At 38.8% G+C, this 26603-nt stretch overlaps 1 protein-coding gene across 1 annotated transcript; it reads left to right on the top strand.

Moving 5' to 3' along the window:
• The first annotated feature begins 1586 nt into the window (after positions 1-1586).
• Positions 1587-26392, top strand: si:dkey-119m7.4 (uncharacterized protein LOC560629 homolog). The gene is made up of 10 exons (XM_047387108.1): positions 1587-2197; positions 3014-3117; positions 3254-3408; positions 4940-5108; positions 5496-5619; positions 11163-11269; positions 20239-20450; positions 20562-20670; positions 22380-22592; positions 23917-26392. Exons 1-10 carry the CDS (start codon positions 1847-1849, stop codon positions 23990-23992), a joined length of 1620 nt encoding a protein of 539 aa, XP_047243064.1. The 5' UTR covers positions 1587-1846; the 3' UTR covers positions 23993-26392.
• The last annotated feature ends 211 nt before the right edge of the window (positions 26393-26603 follow it).

The raw sequence follows: 26603 nt of genomic DNA, 5'->3' as shown, positions 1-26603 counted from the left end.
TAGACGCACTGGATTTTATTTAGGGGACATCATGACATCTACAGACTTTCATTTGTAAAAACTGTAGAACACCATGTATTATTGTCCTTCGTCACAGTTTCACCTTCAGGATCTGATTACCACAGAGTCTACATAATTGACACACGTGAGCACTTAGGCTTTTGTAACATGTGTTAGTTACCTAAATGCCCTTGTTGGAGGCGGAGTTCATTCAAACCGTGCCAGCTAACGACAACTGAGGCTGAGTGAGTGGGAGGGAAGCCAATGAATGCCATTGTGTAGGCACATAAATGGGAAGTTAAACATCAGGTTACGTGAGTACCAGTATGTGGGGTAAACCCTGTGGTGATGTTGAAGCATCCAGTTTATGAAAGCTGAAAAAAAGATGATTTAAGAGATTTTAATTCAAGGACATCCTGGTCAGAGCTGCTGTTAGGGATTTAGTTAGTATGTAGAGTCCAGGTAACTCCAGGTAATTATCCATGTGTAGTTTTATGCTCCAATAAAAGTAGTGAAAAGGCCTGCTGATACCTGCCAAAGAGATGTTGGGTCACCTTCATAAGATTAGATTAAGTTTTCTTCTTTTTTTTTTAAAGATACAGTGGAAAGAAGAGGCGGCACCAGTACAGGCTACAGGTTTTATAGACAACTCCTTGAATGGGAACAAAATATAGGATGAAAACTGCTTGTCAGTACAAATTGCATTCAGCTGACATTTCAGTGTTTTAGGCATCATTGATGTATAAACTGTTTGTTTCGGGGGGGGTACTTGGAGTTTGCAACAGACGACATCATTTGTTCTTGTATTTCCAGCTTTTACTTGTAACAGACCTGTAGCGAGTTGTTTCTTTGTCACCCCCTTGTTTGATCCCCTGGCTTTCCAGAACCTTTCAATAAGATTTTCAACTTGAAACCACATAGAGGCTGGAGCTCTGTAGCCCTGATGCTAATCAAAGAACGCCTGAGCTATCAGATTACCCCAGGTTTTCTGCTCCACATGTGCAAGGATGTGCAAGGATTATTCATAAAGAACCACTACAACGTTCACGCTGACCAGCAAACATCACGAGCCAGGAAATGAGGTGATTTTCATTAAATGATGACTAAAGATGGGAGCAAAGACTGAAGGCTGACTTAATCTCACCCTGCTATCTGTCCGCTTCCTGTGTCATTATCTTAGACTCTCACTCCACCCACACAGCATTCAATAGTGGCAGAAGAACTTAATATGAGGAGCAATCTCCAGAGAACAATTGAACAAGTTGGACAAGTGTAATCTCAGAAATTATACAACCGTTACTTGATGCCTCTGCTTTTTCATAATCCACACAAACAGAATGGTTTTGCACTCCTCCTCTTTGCTACCCCACCCTAAATCATACATCTCTGTCCCAAATGTGAGACTGCCACAAACTCTTGGTTTCATCTGAAAACAAGTTACTTAATTTAATCTTATGAAACTTTTTCAGGAGGGGTGGAGAAATGAAAGAAGAGCATCATCCCCCGGCTCCTCCCACAGGCAGCAGACACCTCCCTTCTGCTTTAAACTCACTCCCATCACTCTGAGGTTAGAGCAGCCTCAGACAGTCCCACTCTGCACAGCTACAGGTTCCTCTCAGAGCTCAGCACAGGTGTGACAGCGTCTGTATGTAGACATTGTTTCTGCCTGTTAATTATCTGCCTGCTACAGGCTCTAGCTGCAGCCTTTTATCACAGATATTTGACTGCTGCTGAGCTCTCATCTTTGGCAGTTAGACTGTATTAGCACCTTGGGATCATCTCTATTAGAGCAGATCGGTTACAAACAAAGGTCATTTTAAGTGTGCACCTATAATTGGCCAGAACAATGAATTTTGATGAAGTTCTCAGTAAAATTGGAGGCTTTGGGAAGTTCCAGAAGCTCTTGTATGTGTGGATCTGTGTACCTCAGATCTTTTTGGCGTTCCACATGCTGGTCTCTGTATTTACTGGGGCTGTTCCTCCTCATCTGTGCCGCTCTACTTTGCCCTCAGCGGGAACCCCTTCCACTTTAAACTTCAGTCTTCTGAGCAGCCCTGATGGCCTTCCTGAACTGTCCTGTACCAAGGCCCTGAACCACAGCGACGCTGCAGCTCCTGGAGACGGACACCTGACTATGAGCTGCCAGGAAGGCTGGGAGTACAGCACGGAGACATTCCAAAGCACCATAGTAACTGAGGTGAGTGAAAAACCTGCAGTGCACCTCACATGTTTTCAATGCTCTGAAAATCCACAGTTTCCCTTAATGTGTTCAACATAAGAACTCCATGCAGCTGTGGAATGTGGAAGGGCTGAGCATTTTTATTACGGAGGGCTCTGTGATATCTGAGACTGAGCGGGTGATGAGATGGACACATGCAGTGCAGGTATCTTTGACTCTTCCCTGCATACCATAGCAGGGTATGTTTGTAACACGTGAAGGTGAGGGTTGGGCAGTTACATGACCAGAGTGATGTGGCTGGGTCATACTCTGACTAAATGTCCCAATTACCAGCTTGTCACATTCAGTTAGGTGCAAGTAAGAGATCTACAGCTGATTTAGGAGAACTATCTCTGACGCAGAAAATCTAAATTTCTACCTTTAGATTTTTTTCTCTACTCTTTTGAAAGTGCTGAACAGAACTGAGCTTTTTTTTAGGAATCTTTTAGCAGTTCATCGAATGACGTTTCTTTAAGGCAAAGGCCGAGAGGTCATGAACACAGACATGAACAAACCTATTTGATATCCTAAGAGTTCTCGGACAGTTTTACAGCAAATACTATTCCAGACTGACTTTGGAGCTAGAGTGCATCAGCGCCAGGAACTAGACAACTTCAGGTCTGACCTAAAAGCCCTTAAAAGTCAAGGGGCTACAAAAAAACAACTTAATATGGGTTTACAGTTATCCAACTCAGAGAGAAATTAGTTACAGATTTCATCACTAATGCTCCAGTTATGCAGCTGCTTTAGAAATCTTCAGACTTTATCAACTTTTTCTGTCTTTCCTTCTTCCAGTGGAACTTGGTCTGTTCCAATGCCAGCCTCAACAATCTAGGCTCATCCATCTACATGTCTGGACTCCTTGTTGGAGCTCTTTTGTTCGGTTACTTGGCTGATAAGTAAGTTAACAACCGTTTGACTTATTATTGACCAGTTTTGAACAAATGTAGCCATTCCTAATGTGTAGTATTCCTACTTTATGTTTTAGTGTATTGCTTTCAAGATTTGTTCTTTTATATTTTTTGTGTTTGTCAGATATGGCCGGCGGATCATCATCCTCATTAGCCTGGCTATCCAAGCAACCTTTGGTGTAGCTGCTGCTTTCGCTCCCAATTTCTACATCTACACCGCTCTTCGCTTCATGGTCGGAACCTCTATCTCCGGCGTTATAATGAACGCCTTTGTTTTAGGTCAGTAGCTTGCTAACCCTCATCATATAGGCAGAGTTAAAAGTCTCCTTCCATATATTTTCTATAACCAGTTAACCCATGCAGGATCACTGCAGGCTACTGCTCAAAGAACTATGCATGCACAGAACATTCAGACCCCTTGTAGAAAGGTCAGAATTCAGGACCTTCTTCTTGCTGCAAGGTGACAGTGATGAGAACTGCGGCCACTTCAAAAAATATGATTTTTAAATATCTTGACTTTTGTTCGAGCTACCGCACCCTGTTGGCGGTCAGACGTCTTGGAGTTCTTCCAGTCCTTGATCCCCAGAAGCGATCACACACTCTATCTACCACTGACTCTTAAAGGAACGACTTTCAAACAGTTTTTAACTTTAAGCTTCTTTAATCTAAATTAGGCAGAGGAATGATTACAGAGATCAAAGGAAAAGGATGACGAAGAGCCTCGAAAGAAGGTCACATGAAGTTTTATATCTGACACTCCAATGCAATGGATGTGTCCCCCCTCAGTGATTATCATTAGACTATGTTTCACCATTGTGGTGTCTATCTGGTAGATTGTGTAGTAGCGGGTGTCCATCCTTAATCTAAGTGTGCTGTGACTTTCTAATCAAACCAGTTACTAGCTGCTCCACCATCAAACCCAGTGCCCCAGCCTCAGGTCATTCATGACAAACCTTGGGCCATTTATCCTTGTAATGTGTTACAATGAGCATTCTTATCCTATTGTAACAAAAGGGAAACATTAGAACTTATGCTTTATATCACAATGGTATAAGTGGTGTGTGTATTGGTGACAATCTTTCGAGCTGAGTGTCACATTTGAGAAAAAGAAAGTTTTGCAAAGTTTTATTCTTTTTGTATTATTTCTTTCCAAAGGCAATGTTCACTTAGTTTATTTGAGGAAAACAAATACTTGATGACGTCTATAAAGTTAAGCCAGGATTAGATGTGCCAGAACTATGATAATTCTTTCTACGTACATCATAGATAATTACAGAAACCAAGCAATGCCATCAGCTTTCAGACAAATGTCGTTATAAACCAAGATGACATGCATAAACAAACTGTTGTCTTTATATCAATCTGCTTTTCCACACAGTTTTCACAGTGACCTACAGAGAAATGTTCTTCAATGGTGAAATGTTTTTATTCAAGAACTTTTCATCATATGAGCTAATAAAGTACTTTAACACATGCATATACACAGATGGTTATAAAGACAAAATTATTGGTCTAAAGTTGTCGGTCATCCATGCGTTGCTGACCTTAAAGGTCACAGTCGCGGGACCTTTGTGTGTGTCTGGCACTAGGATGTTTGTTTTAGTTCTGTGGAGCGTAGAATTGGGCCTCATGGATTAGACTGAGACTTAACAAGTTTGTGATTGAGGTCAATGGGTTGGCCTCTTTGTCAAAACTACCAGAACCTAAAATTTGACAACAGAACACATCTTGTAAAATGGGCTTTTTATGTTACTGTGTAGGTTCAGTCCTCAGTGCAGGTTGTGTTCTCATGAGTCTGCCTGCCACACAGGTACTGAATGGACGGGCCTGAGACAACGCATGCTGGCCGGTATAATTACAGACTACTTCTTCGGCTTTGGATACATCATATTGGCTGGAGTGGCGTACCTCATAAGAGACTGGCGTAAGCTGCAGCTGGCTATATCTGCACCTGGCTTCCTCTTCTTCATTTACATTTGGTGAGTGGGCTGTAGTCTGCACCAGGATGGAAAATAAAAAACAGAATCCTTAAGTTTTTTACAGCATCAGTAAGAATATAGTGATAAAAATGATTGTCTGACTTGTTTTCTGCTTATGAATTATGGTGATTCATTCTCTGTCCACAAGGCATTCCTTAGACCACAGGAAAATGTGCTGACCTTCTTTGAGGTTGCCTCGCATGCCTCATGCCATGCAAGTTATTTATGATTCTCATATACATTTGACACAAGCAAGAAAAAAAGAGTAATTGCTTCAGTCCTGTGAGTGTGTGAGGTTATGGAACAAGTCAGTTCAAAAATGCCCTGAAGGACTTTTGATTTGATGTTTTAGATTCATTTTTAACCTTGTGCGTTTTTCCTTCTCAGGGTTTTGCCGAAATCAGCTCGGTGGTTAATGGCCAACGACAGGAACGAGGAAGCATGGGAAGTGATCCTGAAGGCAGCTGAGATGAATGGGAAGCCTATCAGTAAGGATCTGGAGATGTGTCAGGTAGGAATGTGGGTTTTGTAATTTATCCTTCTAACAAAGTCACGGTTCAATTTATGTTCACAAAATGTCAATTATAACTGAGGCTCAGTGCAAAAACATTGCTTGGTAACCGAGTCCCACCTCTTTTTATTGGCAGCTGTTTGTAGGTTAACAAAAGCTGCTACACCTTTTGGAGTGTATGACTGAGAAAGCCAATAAATTTTTTTCTGGACTGGAAATGTTCCTATCAAACAAAACTACAACCCTGAAAGTTACATTACCCTGTTCCTGAATTCTTTGACTCTTTTACATGTTTCGTTCTGAATGATTTTATCCAATGTGCTGTAATACTGTACATCAACGTGATGCCATATATAGTTCCCTTTAGAAATGTTCGTAGCCCTACAACCTTTTAACATTATGTCACACTACAACCACTTAACCTCAATGTGCAATATTGGGATGTTATGTTACAAAACAACACAAAGCAGGGCATAAGTGGGTCCCTAAGCATCCAGCCAGAGCTACAATGGAATGATTTAGAACAAACCATATTTGTGGGTTAGAATGGCCCAGTCAAAGTACAGCCCTAACTGAGAATTATTTGGCAAAACTGGTGTTAACAGAGATTCTTCACCCAATCTGACTAAGCATTTGTACTTTTGCAAGAAGAAGCCTCTAGAAGTACAAAGCTGGTAGAGAGACAGCTGCAAGTAGAAAGTCTTGTCGCTGTACTTGCAGGGGGGCTGAATTCAAGTAAACACCACACTTGTTGGATTTGTATGTATAACAACCTTTTGAGAACCATTCATCATTTCCTTCCTCTTTACAATTATGCACTGTTTTGTCTTGGTTTATTACATTAGATCAGTAATTCCCAACTGGGGGTACTCGTACTCCTAGTGGTACGTGAGCACATTGCAGGGGGTACATGGAAACATTTAATATTTTATTTCCAAGATGAGGGGTAAATATCATCAGTTAGTAGAGAGCATTCTTGAATGTGTGATGCTTTATTAGGACCCAGGTGCAAAATACACCAAGCTTTTATCAACCAAAAGAGCAAAAAAGGGCACAATAAAACAACTACAGGTGCGAAAGACTAGAGCAGGGGTGTCATTGCTGCTCACCTGCACGCTCCGCTATTACTTATTCACTTTCACAGCAACAGTTATCTTTCTGTTTAATTTGAGCTAAAACTAATAAAATGCCTAAGAACTAAATATTCAAGTTAAAGAGATTAAATAAAATTATCTTCATTTAATAATCATTTGTTTTACATTCTATTTTTACTAACATGTTTGACTAAGGGCAGCGTTTCCCCCACCATTATCCAAGTGGGCTCCCAACCCACCAACAAGGTAGTAATTATACGTTTTTACAGTTATGTCATTCATTTTATTAGATCACGGCGTAAGCTATTTCTCTCCCTGCGTCGTCGCTAATCTACTTTTTATGGCCAGACTTGACAAAAGCCAGCTGAAAACACATTCCTCATACTCTGTCACCAATGCTGACACGCTGAGTTATGTGGGCTCGCAAGCAGGTGAACACACGCTCCCAACAGCGGACAGAGAGCGCACAGAAAAACATGCAGTTAAATCCATCGTTTTGATAGCAGCAGGGCTAACTCTCCGACTCCTGGTACTTATGGCGAAGGTACACAAAATAGCCCAAGTGTTTCATGGCCTGCCCCTGACACGCAGCTAAAGTCCGGTCACCACAGAATAAAATGTTTTGACCTAGCTTGGCTGTGAAATAATCCCCCTGGATTTATAAGACTGAGCTTGGTAATTAGATAGACAGACAGAAAGATATATAGATATATGTACATATATCTGTTGTATAGCTAAATGGCTTAGGGGTTACACCAGTTAAAAAAGGTTGGGAACCACTGCTTTGGATCACAGTAAACTACAAGAAGGTCTGTTGTTGTCAAGTGGCAAAATGTGAAAAGGTTCAAGAGGTATGAATACTTAGGTAAGATGAGGTATTTAGGGTTTATAAAAGTATCATTCACACAATCATATTAAGGTTGAATTCAATAAAGAAACCAAACCCGAAGCTGTCTTAAGGTTACTATTATCAGTCTGTGAAGAAAGTGAAAAATATGTTGTTTTTGTCTTTCTGATCATCCCACAAACTTGAAAGAGTGCAGATGGCAATGTGTTTTTATCCAAAGAGGAAGACGTTCTTCCTTTTGTGGTTTCAGATCATGTAACTCCATATTGGTGATTAAGCAGTGCATCACTCATGTGATGTGCTTCCTGTATTGCAAAAATTGGGATGTTTCATTTCAATCACGAGACATCAGTAGATTTGACTGAACTGTAGAGTTTCAAACCAAACAGAGGAGCAAAGAGAAGTGTCCCATTTAGAATTGTATTGTGATATAATGTTATAACCACTTGTACTGTGCTGCTTAACAATCAAGTGACTAAACATAAAACCAAAACAGCATATGATGTCATAATAACTCTCACTGTTTTGATAAATGAAAACCATATTGCTGCACCATTAGCAGAAGTAAATTGGACACAGACTTACAGTAATCTGACATGTGAAAGCTTTTCCTCAATCCTGCTGCTTCAAGCTCCCAAATGTTACTTAGGTTTATTGGAGCGATGGCATTGTGCCTGAGGTGTTGGAGGGGAATGATTATCTTAGGTTGTTGTTGGCTTGCGGAGCTACATACTAGTGACTGATTGCAGGATTGTGTGCTAGTTTTCAGGATAGAGTGCGGGCTTTCATGTTGCCCTCCATCGCAAATTATCAGCCAGCAGTTTTGATCTAGAGGGGAAGCTCCATGCAAAGGTTTTGGGAGCTGTAAGCAGAATTGTTTATAAAACCTGCCACCCAACTAATGGAAGTGGTTTGTAGAGGGGAAGATGTTTTTCCTTTGCAGAGGACTAAGTTAAAGAGCAGACTCATGGAAAAAGGACATGCATTTTTGCAAATATATGCAAACCCTTAAGTACCCCGCATTTGCTTTACATTTTAGGCACGTTTGAACAATAATACCTGGAAAGTGTTTTCCGGGAACTGTCAGTCACCCTGGCGGTTTTTTGTGGGCGTTTCCACCGTGGAATCCAAAACAGGGCCACTGACACTCAGCAGTAACTTCTCCCTCCCAGCTGAGGTCTTATTTAGTGGGTGAGAGTAGAAGAGAAAGGCCTCCCATGCAAAATTAAAAGAATAATTTTCAGAAATAAGACTGTAGTTGATGATTGAATCACAGCGACTATACTTTGAGTCAATGTGAATACCGTAGAAAGGTGTAACTTTAAGAACATTTCAAAGAATGTTACTGATGGCAGTATCGCTTCTGAAGTGGGAGAAGACAGAGCGAGTTCACACTGTGAAACTGTCTTTATCATACCTGCTTGTGTTTTTGTAAGATTACCTGGTCTGGTCCTTTGTTTTCTGTCTCTCTGCACCCCAAGCCCACACCTGTTCTGTGTTTTCCAGATTGTCTGGTCAGGTTTGTCATTGGTTCCCCATGCTGGTCGGTTTTGTATTTAAGCCCGTTTGTTTCCGTTGTTCCCCGCTGGTTATTTATGTGTATGTGTGTTTCCTGCTGCGTGCTTGCTACCCTGTCTGGGTCCTGCCATGGAAAATAAAGACTCGTCTTACCTTCTGGAACCTGGAGCTTCAGGAGTTCTTCCCCGCATATTGGTCCATCAAAAAACCAAACTATGACAGTCTTATAGTCACTGAAGTCAAAGGAAAAGTGTAGCATTCACAAATTTTTAATAAATATCAACCTGAGCGATATGTTCCAAAAAAAAAAGAACCACACACACACAGCAGCAGTGCATAATTTATCTTTTAAGGATCCACTGGGGTTGTGATTGTTCCCAACCAATGCCTCTTTCTGGGGTTCAGTTCTACCCAGATAGTTTTTACCCTGGTAAATTTAATGGAAACACAGAGCCTAATAACAGCCCCTGAAAATTAGCCTGGTTCCTGGAAAAGGTCCCAGTAGTCGAAACTTCCCATTTGTCTCGCATTTTTATTTATTTGCTGTGGTTTCCTTTCAGAACAAAACTTAAAAACTTACCATAAAACTTAGGCTGATGGGGTTATTTAAGTTTAGTGTGAACAGAAAGTTAGCATCACATTTGAACTGGAAATTTCAGACTTCCTCATGGGATTCACTTTTTAACTGTATTTATTCACATGTTTTGGGTATCCTTTCACAAGTTTCTCACAACAGTTATTTTTGATAAAGAAATTTGGCTCATTCCTCCTGACAGAACTGGTGGGACTGGGTAAGGTTTGTAGGTCTCCTTGGTCTCACTCACCTTTTCAGTTCTGCCCACAGATATACCATGGGACTGAGATCAGGACTTTGTGATGGCCATTCCAAAACATTGACTTTGTAATTATTTTGGTGGTATGTTTTTGGTCGTTGTCCATTTGGACAATTGTAGCTAATATCAAGATGTCAATATTTCCACATAATGTTATTTCCTTACGATGCCATGTGCCAGTCCCTCCTGCAACAAAAATCACACACAACATGCTGCTGCCACCACCTTCATCATCTAGGCTTTCCTAACTTTTTTAAAGCTATAGTGGTCTTAGTGAGTGTATAATTTTGTTCATCCTAACAGACTTAAAACAGTAAAGGTTTAATCTGCTTTATTGTCAAAATTAAAGGATATGGGTCTTTGTGATGCCATGTCTTTGAATCACCTGGTTTCAACTGTATCTTCATGTCTCTCTCATACATTAAGCATCATCCAAAAGGTGATGGTAAGGCCCACATCCTCTCATTTTCTGTTTTAGCTTGGCTAAATGTTTGCTATACAGTTTTCTCAACATAAGCAATAATTCTTCTGTTCACATAGAGAGAGAATTCAGGCAGGTCCTTGTCCACCGAGTAGACTCCAGAGTCAGACGAGCAAGTTTTATCTGTCAGAGGGGGCACTGCTGTTAACCTAAACGTGTCTGATTTCATTCTGACTGCAAATATTTTCAGGTCAAGTATCTGCTACAAATAAATCCACCGCTAAAATTGACCATAAACTCAATCCAGCACCTATTTCAATGGCTCAAGTTGGATTTCCTGTATTTTTTGAGCAAAGCTATTTATACTATATGATAGATTCTGCCAGTTTGCTGATGGCCAGCACTTAGTGCTGTCTTAATACAAATACACAGATATAGTGTATGTGTATCTGGTTCTGCTGATCTGCTAACGGACTGCTGATGTTACATTCCCAGCCCAGGCTCTGTGCATATATTTCAGTAGTGGGGATGCAGGTTATCAGCTAGTGAAAGGAGCATTAGAGATACATTAGAGAAGAAGATATAGATAAACTGCAAACCAACACATATCAGCAACAAATATTACACTTGATAGTGTTGGTGTTGTGACAGATCACTCAATGTTTCACACAGTTAATTCACAGCAATGATTGTGCAACATGGTGGCATCCATTCTGACTTTGAATACATGCTTATGATAACAGGCTGTTGTTTGAACATACAAACTATTTGAAGAGCAAGATGTTTCAGGCTTCCTCTGAGCTTTTTACCCATGTTTTCCTTTTCACCAGGTTTATCAGACTGAAGACAAAACTGCACTGAAGAAAAAGCACTCACTCTTTGACCTTGTTCGAACACCAACGATGAGAAAGCAGTCCCTGATTGTCTTTTATCTTTGGTGAGTACTCACACAACTAGAGAGTCTTTTTCTCTTTTATATCAGCATTTAAATGAATCAGCCTGCGCCAGATCAAAACTTGGACACTGGACACCCAAACTTAAATGTAACAAAGCCTTGTCATGTCCAAGGCTATGCCCTGCTGTTCATACTAAAGTACTATGTACCACAGAATGTAGCCATCCTGAAAGACGGGTGCATCCGTTTGACTGCTTTGAACTCACCATCATGTCAAAATAAGGAGTTCATAATTGAGTAGACTGGTCCATTCTTGCTTCTGTTGGAATCAGAGGTTTATTTAAAAGTAACAACAACAGATTACTATCCTTAAAACAATATTATTGGGTTATTTGTTAAGAAAACAGACTTATTTTAACAATTTTTCATGACCAGACATTAGCATCCATCTGTAGATCACTGTGAGATTTGGTTATAAGGAAAAGATTGTACTTACTACCTCTACCTCGTTTGTTAATTCATTGCATATTTGTTTAAAAGAGTGTTTTAAATGCATCTTCAGAAACAATGAAAGTATAATGGTAAATGGGTTACTCCATCCCAGTCTTTTGTGGAGTTGAGTTTTGAATATTTGATTTAAATGGTTTCCTGTTACTTTGCAGCTAAAAGCTGTGCATTAAGTATAAGGGGGTGATCATAGCCTGCACTATGGATTACAAAATATACTTTCATATGAGCAGAAAATGCTGTCAGGGATCTGTTTGTGTAATCCTGCCAGTTTACAACCAGAATGTGTACTCAAGTTCTTGTTAGCCTAAGGAGAACTTATTAATGTTAGCTTTAGTTAGTTTGGATATAGATCATCTTACTAATCCAGGAACTAGCGTGTTGAGGCAGTTTGTAGGTGGAAACTGAGAGCGCAGAGGTTGATCACTTTTAACTTATTAAAACAGCGATATCACAGCGTCAGCAAACTTTATAACCAGCCATGCTGTTGCTGCTAATGATATGAATGAAAAGTTTCCGTTTTTTCAAAAGAGCAATTTGTCCTTATGTATGAGTGTGTGCATGGTTGTTTGTCCTGTGTGTTTCTGTGTTGCCCTGTGATGGACTGGCGACCTGTCCAGAGTGTAGCCTCCCTTTCACCCAGTGACTGCTGGAGATAGACAATCCCTCCGCAACCCTGCAAGACCATGGATGGATAGATGGATGGAGGGATGGATGGATGGATGGATGGATGGATGGATGGATGGATGGATGGATGGATGGATGGATGGATGGATGGATGGATGGATGATCAGTTTTTCTTATTAAATCAATGATTAGTGCATACAACATTTCACCATCAGCTATTAGGTTTGGCCTCTTTTCTACATTTTCTCGAAAACTTTATTAGTAACTACATTGTATAACTTTGTTTCACATAAACGCAGCGCCATGTTTACAGTTTTAGCATCAATACAGCAAAAAAATCTTATGATGCATTGAGGACAGGGAGTCATGTCTGCGTACTGTGGTTCATTACTTAGATGCTAATAATCTCCATTATGCTTAAAAATACTTGCATTAAAATGCTAAAGTAATTTAAAACATTGATTTACCTCAAACAACATCTCATTATGTTCTAGTGACCCAAAAAGAGTTGCAGGGTTACAGAGTTGTCTGTTTAACAACAAATATACAGCTGGTTTGATATCATGGAGCAAGAATACTAGATGTTGCGTTATAAATGATGAGTTATGTTTTAAATGCAAAAAACTACTTCTGTCATATTTGTTTTGATTGGACTACAGTTTTGACTATATGATTAGATTGTGTTGGAATAAATTGGAGTGATATGAGTTAAATCTGGACTAAGTTGGATTTCTATATAACTGGATATGAAATGGAACTGTTTGTCTTGTAAAATGCCTTAAGTTGGCATTATTTTGCACTACATAAACATAATACATTAATTTCAATTGAATTGAACTATACTGAGCCCTCTAATGGAGTGGCGACCTGTCCAAAGTGTTCCCTGCCTCTCACCTAGTGACCCCTGGAGATGTGCACCCCTCCACTCCCACTGTGACCCTACAAGGAGATTTAGAAAATTAATGAATGGATGAATCAGTGGAATTGAATCGAATGATTGTCCCATCTCACAATACCAGATCAATATTTTTTTATGCAATTCCAGCTAAAATATCGCCATGCATGCCACAATACGATAACAAAGAATTAGTTCTATCCAACTGTGTCACATATTTTCTCCCTTGGCTTCAATGAACTCCACCCCTCCTCTATACTCTGTAACCCATTAACAAACCTTTTAATTACTAGATGCCAAACAGTTTTGTGACTTGTGGTGCTTCACAATAACTGTCATCTAAATAATTTAGATTCATGCCATATTGTTTGAGCAGAACACAAAATATTTCTCAAAATGTGGGTTTGAATTTTCTTTTGCTGTGTTGTTGTGATTATGAATATATTATTTAATATTAATACTTAAATATTTAATTAAATAATATTTTGGTCTGTTAAGGGTTGTCCTGTGAATACCAGGCCAGTAAAGCGGTGGTATTAGGACAAAATAGAAAGGGATAAGACAAGTTCTGACATTATTGAACAGCAAAAACTCTGCACACATATGGAATGAATTCACATAATTTCTTAAAATACAAAAACATATTACCAAAAATAAGTCAACTCAAAGTCAAACATATTTCAATCAACAAACTCTTTACTATGCTAAAACCATCCAACTAAACTACCTAGCAGAATTAAAGAATAACGAAGACTAATGGGCTATGTACAATATAAACAAGTTGATTAAAGATGATTGAAAACCATGACCAAAAGATTGATGCAACATTACCATGCAATGTTTATGTTTGAGAACCAAGGATTATCTTGAAGAATCTGGATGTGAAGTTAAGTTAGTCTTGGAACCAACTTAGGAAATAATCAACGTTTAGACAACCATTCACAATGCAAGATCAGATACAATATTATTTTAATAAAATAATATTTCAAAGAATGATTTGCTGAAGAAAACCAACCTTCTGGATAACCGATTCTCAACGGTGTTTAATTAGCTGCCTTTATTTTTTTTAATATTTTGGGAAATATTATTTTACTACATTGAAAACTAACAACCTTTTTGGGTAAATGATCTTTAGCAGGCAAGCACGTGTTCTTAGCTGTTAGCAGTTAAAGCTAACAAAAGAAGCTTATAGCTTATCATCAGTATCAAACACATACCTTTAAAATACCATTAATAAAAGGGTTAAAATGCATAAGTGTGGACGGCGCGTTATGGCCGATCCTCTGTGTTTAAAATCACCCTTTAAATAAAGTCTGTCTTAACGTAAAAAAACAAACAAACACAGAACACATAAACTGTGTACATATGCTGAGCAGATAATCTGCTAGCACTAAGATGGCTGAGTTTCAACACAAACAAAACCAAACTTCATTAAACAAAAAATGTTTAGATTATTTCATTCTAAACTACTTCTCTCTGCCCAAAACACAACCTCTTACGTGAACCGTGCTGAGGAAACGTTGTCCGAGGCGACGGAGTTGAAGAAAGCATCCACAGTGAACAAAAGGTTAACTTGCTAACCTCCGTAGCTGTGGGGAGGGGTGGCTCACTCTGTCGGGCTGGCCAAACCGCACGTTACTGCTGTAGCCACCATGATGCAGTCCCGTTGTCCTTCCATCAGACCGGGAAAACTGCTCCACTCGGCGTCGTAGAGACAGGGTCTCTGCTGGGAACTCTCTGGAACTCAGTTTGCTTCTGTAGACCTCAGAGAGAAAGTCAAGCCACGCTTGTACCTTAATTACCCCGTTCATGAATGAATACCGGACACACAAACAGCAATTCATTCCTACTTAACTTAGTGTATATGATCGCATGATCATATGACACTCTTGGATCCAGTTTGAAGAGTTTATGTCTGTTTGCCTGCAAAGAGACATTAGCGCGCTGTGTCCCTCCATTGAGTTCCTCTGGGGACCTGCATGGAAGAGGTCAGTTTGTTGCAAAAGCGGTGTTTTTATTCAGACAGTGACGTCACGAGAAGTCCTCTGTTACCCCCGTTTCTGGCTGTGCTGGAAGTAGGTAAATGTGATTTATTTTGAAAGTTCCAGAAAAGTTCTTACTGGCCCATCATATTGTACCCATGGCTGTGGTCCCAACAGTGTGATCATAGTCTGATCATATGTCTTTTTCTTTGGACTGTTATGAAGAAGGAAATTACAGAATATTTTTTGTAACAATAAAAAGCAACACTCTTTCCTCTTATAATTTTTCCTTGTTACATATAGATTGAGCAGATGCAGAGGACAGGAATGTCCCACCACAATGACTGTTTTTCTGCTTACTGAACAAGTTCTAAGTATCACATTCAGATTTTTGTGTTTTACAGGCGTGGTTTTTGGAGCTGACTAACTACACCCTTTTACGGTGATTATATTATCATACAGCAGGACAGAGAGAGCTAAAATATCAGTAATGGAAAGATCATTTTTGACCTTGCAGTAAATGTTGTGGATATGAACTCAGTTTTCAATCTCTTCTCTGTTTTAACACTCCAAGACCAGACAACATATGCTTTCTGGTTCTTGTATAAAATAAGAGGGCTAAGCTCCTGGAGTTTTGTGGCCTTCCAACATTCCTCCCAGTTTGCAAGTTTCTCTCATCCATTTCCTTTTCTCAAACTTTGTCAGTTCCTGGTCTGCTGAAGGAAAAGAGCAGTTAGTAGTAAGTAGTAGTAAAGACAGAGATAAGCATAGAAAGAAAATTCCTATTTTCGCTTTCACTTTTATAATGTGTAGTTTTTATTTTACATTTCTCTGAAAAGATTTGTGAAAAGGTTGCAGTGTTACTTTATACATATTGAATATTACACATTACAGCAACAAACTGCAAACCTCCATATCTTTTATTGAAATTGTATTTGATATAATAATAATAATTTCCAAATAAAAATCTGAAAAGTGACATGTGCATGCAATTCAACCTCCTGACATAGAACCACCTTTCAAATGAATTATGTTTTCATATGTATGTTACATACAGCTTCCGTTGTATTCCTTAGGTGTTTGATTTTTTTTTTTTTTGTCTTCTGAGTTCTTATTATTGTAGTTATGGTCTTGCGGTACTTAATTTCTCTGTGTTCATTGTTGCTATAAACATCATTCCTTTGTTTAGTTTCTTAGTTTCTTCTTGAATTAGTGCTTTGTGTATCTGAATGTCTTCCTCCCAGTTCAGTGCTAGTATTTTCTCCTTGATTTAAAGTTTCTTTGTGTCTAAGTTCAGCCCCCTCTGTGTTAATTAAGCTCCCTCCCTCTGTTTCTCTGCTTTCCTCCTGCCTCCATTTACATGCAACCCAATTTAATCCAGTGCTGTCATAATATGGTTTGCGGGCGGACCAAAGTGCAGACAAGAGCTGGGCAGCAACATGTTGTAAAAGGTTTTCAGCTTTATTTCCAGAGGTTTTCAAAAGAAACCAAACAAGGCACTGCAGATACAAACAAAGTCCTGATCCAAAAACTTACAAGAGGTTCTGCAGGCACATGGAAAACAACTCAGCACGAATACATGGGTTGAGAACGGGGTGTGACAAACACAAGGAACCAGCCAACAAACAATGACAAAAAACCAACTAATATACTGAGGGATAACAAAGGGCAGGTAATCAGAGAAAACAGGGAATAGGTGTGACAATGAGGCAGGGAAGCAGAAGGAACAGGTGAAACAAATACAAAGACTGAGCATGGGCAAAGTAACTAATAAACAATAAACAGAAACACAGACCAAGCAAACCTATAGATAAAAATAAATAATCAAATGGGGAATAAGAAAACTAGAATAATCATGACTAAAGTAAACAGAGAAACTAGAGGGAACATAGGAACAACAATAACAACCTAAGAACAAACAAAGAACCCATGAAGAAAACCTGAATACAAAAGTAAACTAACCTAACCACACTGACTGAATTAACTGGAAAGGAAACAGAAAATAAACTAGTAAACAAGAAGAGTGCAAAGGAACAAATAAAACACAATTAACCACAAAGATACTAAAGAGAAATAAAACTAGAGAATCCAGGGAAGACCAAGAACTATAATAATTACAATAATAATAATGATGATAAACCATACAAAGTAATAAGAAAACAACCATAAAAAAACTTAAGAAGTAAACACTAGGAGGCGGAAGAGGGAGAAAAGAAAACATGATACAAAAACCAAAATAGAAAAATCTAAGCAAAAGGTAAATAAACACAAAGTCACAAACAAAGTCCAAAAATGTCACTCCGTGACAAGTGCATTCTATCACTGCCCACATATAATCCAATACACTCACATATTGAAATCTAGCTGCATAAAGGCCAACTGAGTAAAATTAGTATGCCACTTTTATAGACACTGAATGTTTAATAAGTCAATCTGTATACTTTTGGTAGGACAAACTATTTATACTGCTGTAGAACCCCTGTGATGCTCTGTTGCATCTGACTGAAAAAACAAAAAAAGAAATAATGACCATTTTAGATATTCAGTGTTTGCCTCTAATTCTTAGTACTTGTGATAATGTAAATAGAAACGAACAGTGGAAGTGTAACTTCCACTGTTCGACCTGCCCAACCTGTTATCCCAAAGCTTCAGAAATAACCAGTTTCCTAGCCAATCACAACTCCAGTAAGCTGAAGCTTGTTACTGTATACTTTGTAAATGTTCACAAACTTCTCACCTGCTCACACCTTCAATCCAATTAGCTGTTGTCGTATTTCATGTGTCTTTTTAACTCAGTCTGTTCCTTCACCTCTCCAAAACAAGCACAGAACCTGCAAGAAACACTCAGCTGAGCAGCAAACAGGAAATGCTGGGGTCACCTGATGTTTTTGCAACATCCCAAACACATTCCTGTGACCTGAATTCTGTTACTCAGACAATGCTTTCAGATTTTCCTGAGCTATGTTCATTGCAGAATCATTTTTATAGATGGTTCAGTACATAGGATGAGCCAACAGAAAGGCATTTCTGCTGCCCCAAGGCACAAACTGAAACTTTTAAACTAAATTCTGAAAAATCCCTGCTAAAAAAGGTTTAAAAGATATTTCTAAAACATTGTCATTTTTACTCACTTCATCTCTCCCATTGTTTGGGTGTGCCTTGTGACTTTACCTTGAAACGTCCCTTTCAGCGTTGCCATGCTTGAATGCCAGTTCAGAGCTGCAAAATGTGGCTAATTCTAAAACATAAACCTGTCAAAATGTGACACTGAGACGTTCAGGCCTGGGGGCTTAATGTGTCACAGCTGCTGTGTAACCTGTTGTTGCAAAAATTACTATTTGTGCAAGATATGGCGGTGAATTGTTGTTCTTTAAACTGCAAAGGTCTTATTTGTATACTACGCAGAGAAAACAGGTCAAATTTGGCTCTAAAGAAAGACAATCAAGTTCAGTTAAGTTATAATCTAATTTAATATAGACCGGTTCTCTATAATAGTATCACAGAATGTGCTTCCCAAAAATAAGAAGGGCAAGAAAACCTTGTTTTGGAAACGTAGCTGCTTGAATGAAATCATATCTATCCAGAAAAAACAGTCCGGGACTTCTCTGCAAATACACTAAGGAAGTAGCTCCAGTTTCTGAGTGTGTTCTGAGTCAGTCATGATTTCCCATACACTTGGTATAGTGATATAAATTGCAGTTCAAAGATTTTAGTTTGAAGGGAATTTAGGTTTCTATTGTTCTTACACTATATAATATACTTATGAGTGATACATTATAACTGCTAATCTTCAGAATTGCAGCAATCTTATTGAAAACAGAAAGGCAAGCTAGAGTATGGTAAAATTCTCTGTAATCTGCGATTTTTTAACATGCAGTAAGAGTTTTTTCCATTTAAGTCATAAAGGAGAATAAAACAACAAAATACATAATACAGCAGCTGAATAAATGACTTAGGCTTAGGAAAGTCAGAGAACCTTTTGAATGATGGAAGTTCTTTTGTGTATGGTTTTATAATTTCCTTCTCTGGCACCATCTTGTGGTTATATCAGGAATGACACAAATGTTCCGTTTTATAGAATTGGTTTTTAAAACAATAATTCACATTGTTAGATTGCATTAAATTATCACAAAAAGCTTTGCTAGCTTATAAAGCTTACTTTAGAACAAAAATAGTCTTTATTTGTGGCATAATACGAAATGATCTCCTTACTTCACTTCAGCATAGTCATACCATCTGAACAGCTGAAGGTGTCATCAGTCTGATCATTGTTGTCTTGTGTTAGTAATGTTATCTCCAAAGAAAATGCCGCCAAAGTTACTTCATCAAAAAAGTGTCGCATGTAAAGAAACAACTGACAAGAATATTGTAGCTGAAAAAATTTCAAGGCAAGAGAATAAGGATTGTTTTCAAAAATAATTTGTCCAGAGAGGAAAGATGAACACAACAGTACAGTATCTTGATCCAATACATGTGTGAGGATGGCCTCATGATAATTTTGTCCAAGAATACTGCTATGATTAAGACTGGAAGCAATCCCCCTACACGAGCAACTTCTTCCAACAATCCAGAAATAATTAGGTGATTATCTGTGAATTTTCATGTCAGAAGGCAAGGTCATAAAAATGACTCAACGATATTTTAGACCAACACTGAGAAAACGCTATCAATGTTAACCCCACTGAGAACCTGGGGTCAGGTCCAGACGTTGAGATCCAGCATAAGATTTACTGAAGAAATTAACAATCATGTGCTGGCTAATAAAAAAACATTTTAAAATGTTTGAACATCTTTTTATTAGAACACAGAAACATATACTAACCTAAAAACATTATAGAAACAAACGTTTGTTTAACTGTCACAGCCTCTGGACAGGATTTCAGGGTCATTTTGGAACAATCTCCAGCCAGAATAATTTCATACATTGTTTGGGCCTTTTAGTTTCCTGGTTACAGAGAGGTGACCCAAGCCAGACCTTTATCCCATTCTTCATGTTTCAGGTTTGTCAATGTCCTGGTGTACTATGGATTGTCCCTCAACATTTCCGACTTCGGAATGAACATCTACTTAACCCAGATGATCTTTGGCTTGGTGGAGATGCCTGCACGCACCATCACGTTGTTCACCCTCAACCGCTCACGCAAGTTCTCTCAGCTGGCTTTTCTAACAGTGGGAGGGTCTGCCTGCCTGCTAACCACCTGCATCCCCAGCGGTACGTACACGCTGTGCAAACAGACCTTCTTTACTCTGTCAGGTCAAAAAGAGTCATTCTCCACAGTTTTTGTATGTTTGGTCACAACTTGTTCTATCATCTTCTCTTTAGATTTGTCCATTGTTAGAACAGTCCTAGCCATGATCGGGAAGTTTGGAATTACAGCCTCTCTGTCAATCATTTATGTCTACTCAGCTGAAGTATTTCCAACTGTGATCAGGTAAGTGTTGCCCTGCAGGGCATTTCTGGGTGCTCCTAAGTGAAAAAGTTTCTAAAGTTCTAATGTTTCTAAAAACTTTGCTGAACCTGAATCTGCTATGATGGCTCACGTGCCCAGAACAGATTACCTAATCTACTGCATGTGTTACGATCCCATCAAGGATCTTTCAGTCACATTGTCAAAACCAAATATTTTATTAATTACACAACTAAATATGAATGAGAGTTTTGGAAGGTTCATTTGTATATCACATTTCAGCAACAAGATAATCCAAAGTGAGGAAAATATAAAATAAACATGTTGGAAAAAAAAGTACATAGCAATGGCATAATAAATGAAACAAAAGGAAAGTTGGACTACAGGTTGTAATTAATGATGTTTAACAGTCAAAGGCAACTCTAAACAAATGGGATTTTAACCTTGATTTAATAGAACTCAGAGATTCAGCATTTTTGCAATTTTCTGGAAGTTTGTTCCAGATTAGTGGAGCAAAAGAACTGGATGCTGCTTCTCCATGTTTGGTTCTGGATCTGGTGTTGCAGAGTAGACTTGGACCAGAAGACCTGAGTGGTCTTGAAGTTTGACAACAAATCTTTAATGTATTCTTGTGCTAAGCCATTCAGGGATTTATAAACAGAAGAATTTCTAAAGTAAATTCTCTGATATACATGGAGGAAGTGGAAGGGCTTCAGAACCGGGGTGAAGTACTCTTCTTTCTTAGTTCTAGTGAGGATGTGGGCAGCAGCGTTCTGGATCAGCTGCAGCTGTCTGATCGACTTTTTAGGTCTAGTATTTAAGTATTTAAGAACAGTTAAGGTTTCCTTTACAGCTACAGTTATGATGAAGAAAGAAAGAACAAAGATTTATTGGCACACCAATGGCACTGGAAAAAAAAGGTCCAAATTCTGCTGCCTGTAGCATTCAACCGGAGCCTAAAACACTGCACAGCAGCAGACATGTTGGCAGGATTCCCCTGGAGAAGAGGGGACATCCCAACAGCTAAACATTAAAGGTGCATTCAGGGACAACTGGAATTGTTTTGATTTATTTTTAACAGTCTTGTTCAAACATTCCTAAATAACAACCAGATTATCCTTAATTAATTCAAACCAAATTTACAGTCAGTTTATTGTAAAGTAATATTAATAAAGTAAAATAAATTATTTGTGAGAACCTTGCATGGGTTCTCTCCGGGTTCTCCGGCTTCCTCACACAGTCCAACAACATGACTGTTAGGTTAATTGGTCTCTCTAAATTGCCCTTAGGTGAGAATGAGTATGTGAATGGTTGTTTGTCCTGTATGTCTCTGTGTTGCCCTGCGATGGATTGGCAACCTGTCCAGGGTGTACCCCGCCTCTCACCTGTAGACTGCTGGGGATAGGCACCAGCTCCCCCCGTGACCCACTATGGAATAAGTGGTTTAGAAGATGAATGAATGAATGAATGAATGAAATTATTTGTTTCTCTTGATTGAAGCATACCGAAAACCGAACTGTGACTTAAAACTAAGGTACATACTGAACCATGATTTTTGTTTACCGTTACACCCCTACCATATCCTGTCAATAACAGGATATGGTAGGGGTGTAACGGTATAGACATCTAGCTCCCTTCTATTTTGAAACAAATTGCCGATGACTGCCTACCTTTTCAGTTATTAACAGTTTGTATAACAGGACTATCTGATCTCTCACTACTCTGATCTACAGGCAAAATGGTATTGGCATAGGATCCATGTGTGCGCGGATCGGAGGCGTTCTGGCTCCTATGATGTACCTTTTAAGAAACATCAATCCTCATGCTCCTATGGTTCTCTCTGGCCTGTGTCCACTGCTGGGCGCTGGACTGACCCTGATGCTGCCTGAGACTGCCAACAAGCCTCTGCCTGACACAATCAAGGATGTTGAGGGAGAAATCCTCAGGTTTGACTTTAGAGATTTTACTCATCTATTCAGGTGTTGTAGGGTTACGGTTAGGGTTGTGGGCCACGCTGACAAAACTTGGAAACATCTTCACTGAGTCACTGATGTATTTCGTATTTCCATGAGGGTTTTCTGACAGGGAGGGCACTGCTCATGTCACCCCTTCTCTGTTTCATACATTTGCAGTTTTTAACATTCCATACCTACATTTTTCAGGTATGGAGACTAGCAATCTGCAACTACTTGCTTGGACACTGATTATGATGATTTTAGCCTGCCTGGAGACATTTAGTACCAACATTGACAACCAGTGATTTAAAGATCATTATTAAAAGTATTAACATTATTAACATTATTGTCATTATTATAACACATTTTAGTTATTTTAGCTTTATCTGGGGTTATAAACGCTTATATTTAATAGGAGCCGACTGGTCTGGGGCAAAACCACAATTAATTGCTGTAATATAAAATCTTCAGAAAAATATAAATAAATAGAATCCATAATTCTTAAATATACCTAACTACTGTGAGAAATAAACTGATATACAATGGTAAGGGACATGGGTACAAAATAGTTAGTTCACAGGCATGAAATGTATATAGGCTGGGTACAAAATAGAGGTATGAACTGGTGAATGAGCAAATCAACTCAGATTCTTGAGGGAGAGCTGCATGAATGTTTACCAGAGAAACGGAATACATTTCTTTACGTTTTTATTAAGCTGAAGAGAAAGAAATCAGTACAAGATGCCTCAGTTTCTGTCAGGGTAGATTGGACCAAAGGTAGGGATTTCCATTCCAGATTTGACTTAATTGGTCTAAAGGGAGCAACAACAGGTAAACATCCATTGAAAACAAATTGTCTCAGAGACCATTGTCCATTTACCTCTTTACAAGCTTTTCTAGTACCATCAGAAGCATCACACAGCTGAGGTGTCTTTTTTCCAACCACAATAAGCTATTCACATCATTGTAGTGTGTGACTTTACAAAACAAAAATAGCTTAGAACAAGTTTTAAAGTGGAATGTCTCACTGCACGTCTTTCGGGTCCAGATGGATGGTATAATGTGTCTACAGGAGAAACAAGGAGAGGTTTAAAGCAGGGTTATGTTAGGAAACAACATCGCAACCTTTAAACATCTCACAGAGCTCTGTTCAGTCCATCATCTGAGAATGAAAAGAGGATGGACAACTGTAAACCTGCAAAGACATGACCATCTGTATAAACTGACAGACCTGGGAAGGAGAGCATTAACCAGAGAAATATTATCATCGTTTTGCTCCACTAAATTACTTTTTTATCGTTTTGGTTTTTTTTAGTGATGAGGAGGACAGTGTGAAGACGGCCATCTTGGATCTGAGAAATGTTACCATGGACAGCCACAGGACGGATTAGCACCGCAGCACCAGCTGACATGTCATGCGGGATTCAGTATTTTTCCATTTCGGTTTTCTTGAGACAAGTCTTTGCTTCCAGTGGAAGTCTCAGTTAGACTTTGTATTTATGGGTCTTTACAAGATACCCAAACACTAAAACACTCTAAACTGTGGTTTTTGTGGAAGTATTTTTTATTCCTTCTTAATCATTTTTGTATGATTATTTTTTTTTGCAGCCCTTACTCTTGTTCCAGTGTATTATCTTTAGTGGATATGTTAGAAAGTGGCAGGCCGGTAAAGATGTTTAAAATCCTTCAAATAAATTATTCTTGTGCAGCAGCATATTCTCACACTGGAAAATGTAGGAAATTCTAACCTTCAATTTGAGCATGTTTATTCAGTCAGGAAGAAAATTCTGCATAAAGGAATATTTGTTTTTTTACAATTTCTTCAGTAGCACAATTGTTGCCACCCCTGCTGGTAATATTTTGTAATATGTAATTTAACCAACGGAACTACACTTCAGTTTTCAGAGACAACCCATTTTCAGTTTAATGGTAGAAGTCACCAGAGTTTTATTTAAAACCATCTGGTTCATAATTCCATGTAATCTAAGAAATTTCCCATTGCCTTTAAACCTAAAACAGGCCCACAGCATCACAGAGCCTTCACCATACCTAACAGCTGACCTGATGACCTTTTTCACATGTTTATCTTGTGTTTCACAGCAAACCCGGCTGGAGTGTTGTTATTAAAAACTTCAATCTTAGTCTCAATTTCCCAGTAACCTCAACATATTTACCTTTGGGATGGTAGGACTGGAAAGATTTTGTTTCTGGGATCATTCCCAAACTAGTTCAATGGTTGTCATGGAGACTTTCTGTCTGCAAGATACCACTCTTTGCTGCAGTATTGTAACAGTGAGAATTTGGGATTTTTATACCTTCTTACCTTCCTGCTTACTGGGTGTGGTAGCAAAGTAAATCTGGCTCCTTGTCCAGCCTAGTGGCTAAAAGAAACTGCCCTTTGTGTCACATCATATTTATCCCCCAGGGAAACTGAAAGTCACTCAGAATTTTTTAGAAACTCTGATCAACATAAAAGGTAATGAAGTCTAAATTACGACATTGCTTCAGTTACTTTTATTTTAAAGGGGTTGTTAGGAGAACCAATAAATTGGCACTTCTGATTTTGTTAAAAACAATTATTCCTCAACATGGGATTTTTACCCCACTGAGTTAATGCACTTCAAATAAAGGCTGTATTCTTAAAGATTTTGTTTATGTGTAAGATTATTCAGCTGCTATAAAATGTAATTTAATATTTTAACACAGCTTTACAGGAGTGCCATTTTATTTGGTAATCTACTGTACGTTCTAAAAGTCTTCTTTATCCATGTATGTACAACAAATAGCCTCAAACAGGTAGAAAACTGTCTCATGACAAGTTGCCCATGTCTGAAACTACATGGCAGTGGCTATAAAAGGGAAAAGCTGGAGAGAATAGACTAACCCTCCTGCTCGCATTATCTTGTGTTTTTAAGCCATTCAGGTCCACAGACCAAACTAAAGAGACAACTGAGATAGTTTCACCTCTTAAACACCTCGCACCTCGCAAACAGTATCGTTCAGATTATAGTGTGTGTCAGATGAGTTTTGCCTTCCCGAGGACTTGCTTTATTATCTCCATGATGCAGAATCCGAACCCGTAATAAGGCAAACAGGCTCTGTGGAGATAAGAAACGCTGCAGCTTTGGATACAGCTGTACTTTCGGTGAATTACACATTTTGATAATATTTATTTGTGCAATCTGAATGGTTTTTTATTTGCATCATTTTGTCTCAAGGTTATGTTGTTAAAATAAAGAGATCCAGAAGAATTCTACACAGTATTCTTCTCCCAATTCTCTGTCAGTAGCTTGTTATCAGCGCCTTCCTCACTAATCATGGGGGTTACTCTGTGAACAAAGCCGACACTGTGAAGAAACTACTTTCCCAGACTGTTGTGAAGGACTTTTTCTGTCTGGCTGGAGTTCTAACCTTCAAAACACTGAGCGCCTGTGGAAGTTATCAGCCAGGGTTCATTTTCTTTGTTTTGTCTCTTTATATTGTTTTGCAGAGGGGTTTGCTGCTGCATTTGCAGACCTAAATGCCATTTTAGCTTTAGGCATCCCTGCTACCTAACGCTGGCCTGATGAAAGGCAGGCAGTAGAGCAAATTGTGCCTTTGAGGAAACACTTACTAGTGCATAGAGGGCGTCAGCTCCTCTCTGGGAGTTTAAAAACAAATACCTGATATGTGAAAAATGTGTTTCACGTCTCATCCATGCATCTATGAACTTTCACATGTTACTTTGCTGATTATGTTGTTTATATTGTATGTTTTTACTGTCTCTTTGCAATAAAGATTTTCTAAGAGTATGTATGTGTCATTAGGTTTTTGTGTGGACGGAAAGCTACCAGGATAACTGGGAAATTCTTGGTCCAGCATAGATTACTGACTATTGGATTGATCAAATATGACTCAATTTGCCTCACCACACACACACAATATTCTTTTCCATTTGTGTGTCATCTTACACTTACCCATGATAAAATAATGGGATATATTGCCCTTCCAGTAACAGTTAAG

This window comes from Girardinichthys multiradiatus, chromosome 15, assembly GCF_021462225.1.
Source record: "Girardinichthys multiradiatus isolate DD_20200921_A chromosome 15, DD_fGirMul_XY1, whole genome shotgun sequence".
In the NCBI taxonomy this organism is placed as follows: domain Eukaryota; kingdom Metazoa; phylum Chordata; class Actinopteri; order Cyprinodontiformes; family Goodeidae; genus Girardinichthys; species Girardinichthys multiradiatus.
The sequence above is the reverse complement of the archived record's forward strand: the minus strand, read 5'-3'. Positions and strand labels throughout refer to the sequence as shown.

What these genes read in the sequence shown, in the direction of transcription:
- si:dkey-119m7.4 (XM_047387108.1), top strand. Translation starts at nt 1,847, where the DNA reads ATGAATTTTGATGAAGTTCTCAGTAAAATTGGAGGCTTTGGGAAGTTC. An exon ending in AGGATCTGGAGATGTGTCAG is followed by an intron (nt 5,620 to 11,162) that starts GTAGGAATGTGG and finishes CCTTTTCACCAG; the next exon opens with GTTTATCAGACTGAAGACAA. An exon ending in GTTGAGGGAGAAATCCTCAG is followed by an intron (nt 22,593 to 23,916) that starts GTTTGACTTTAG and finishes GGTTTTTTTTAG; the next exon opens with TGATGAGGAGGACAGTGTGA.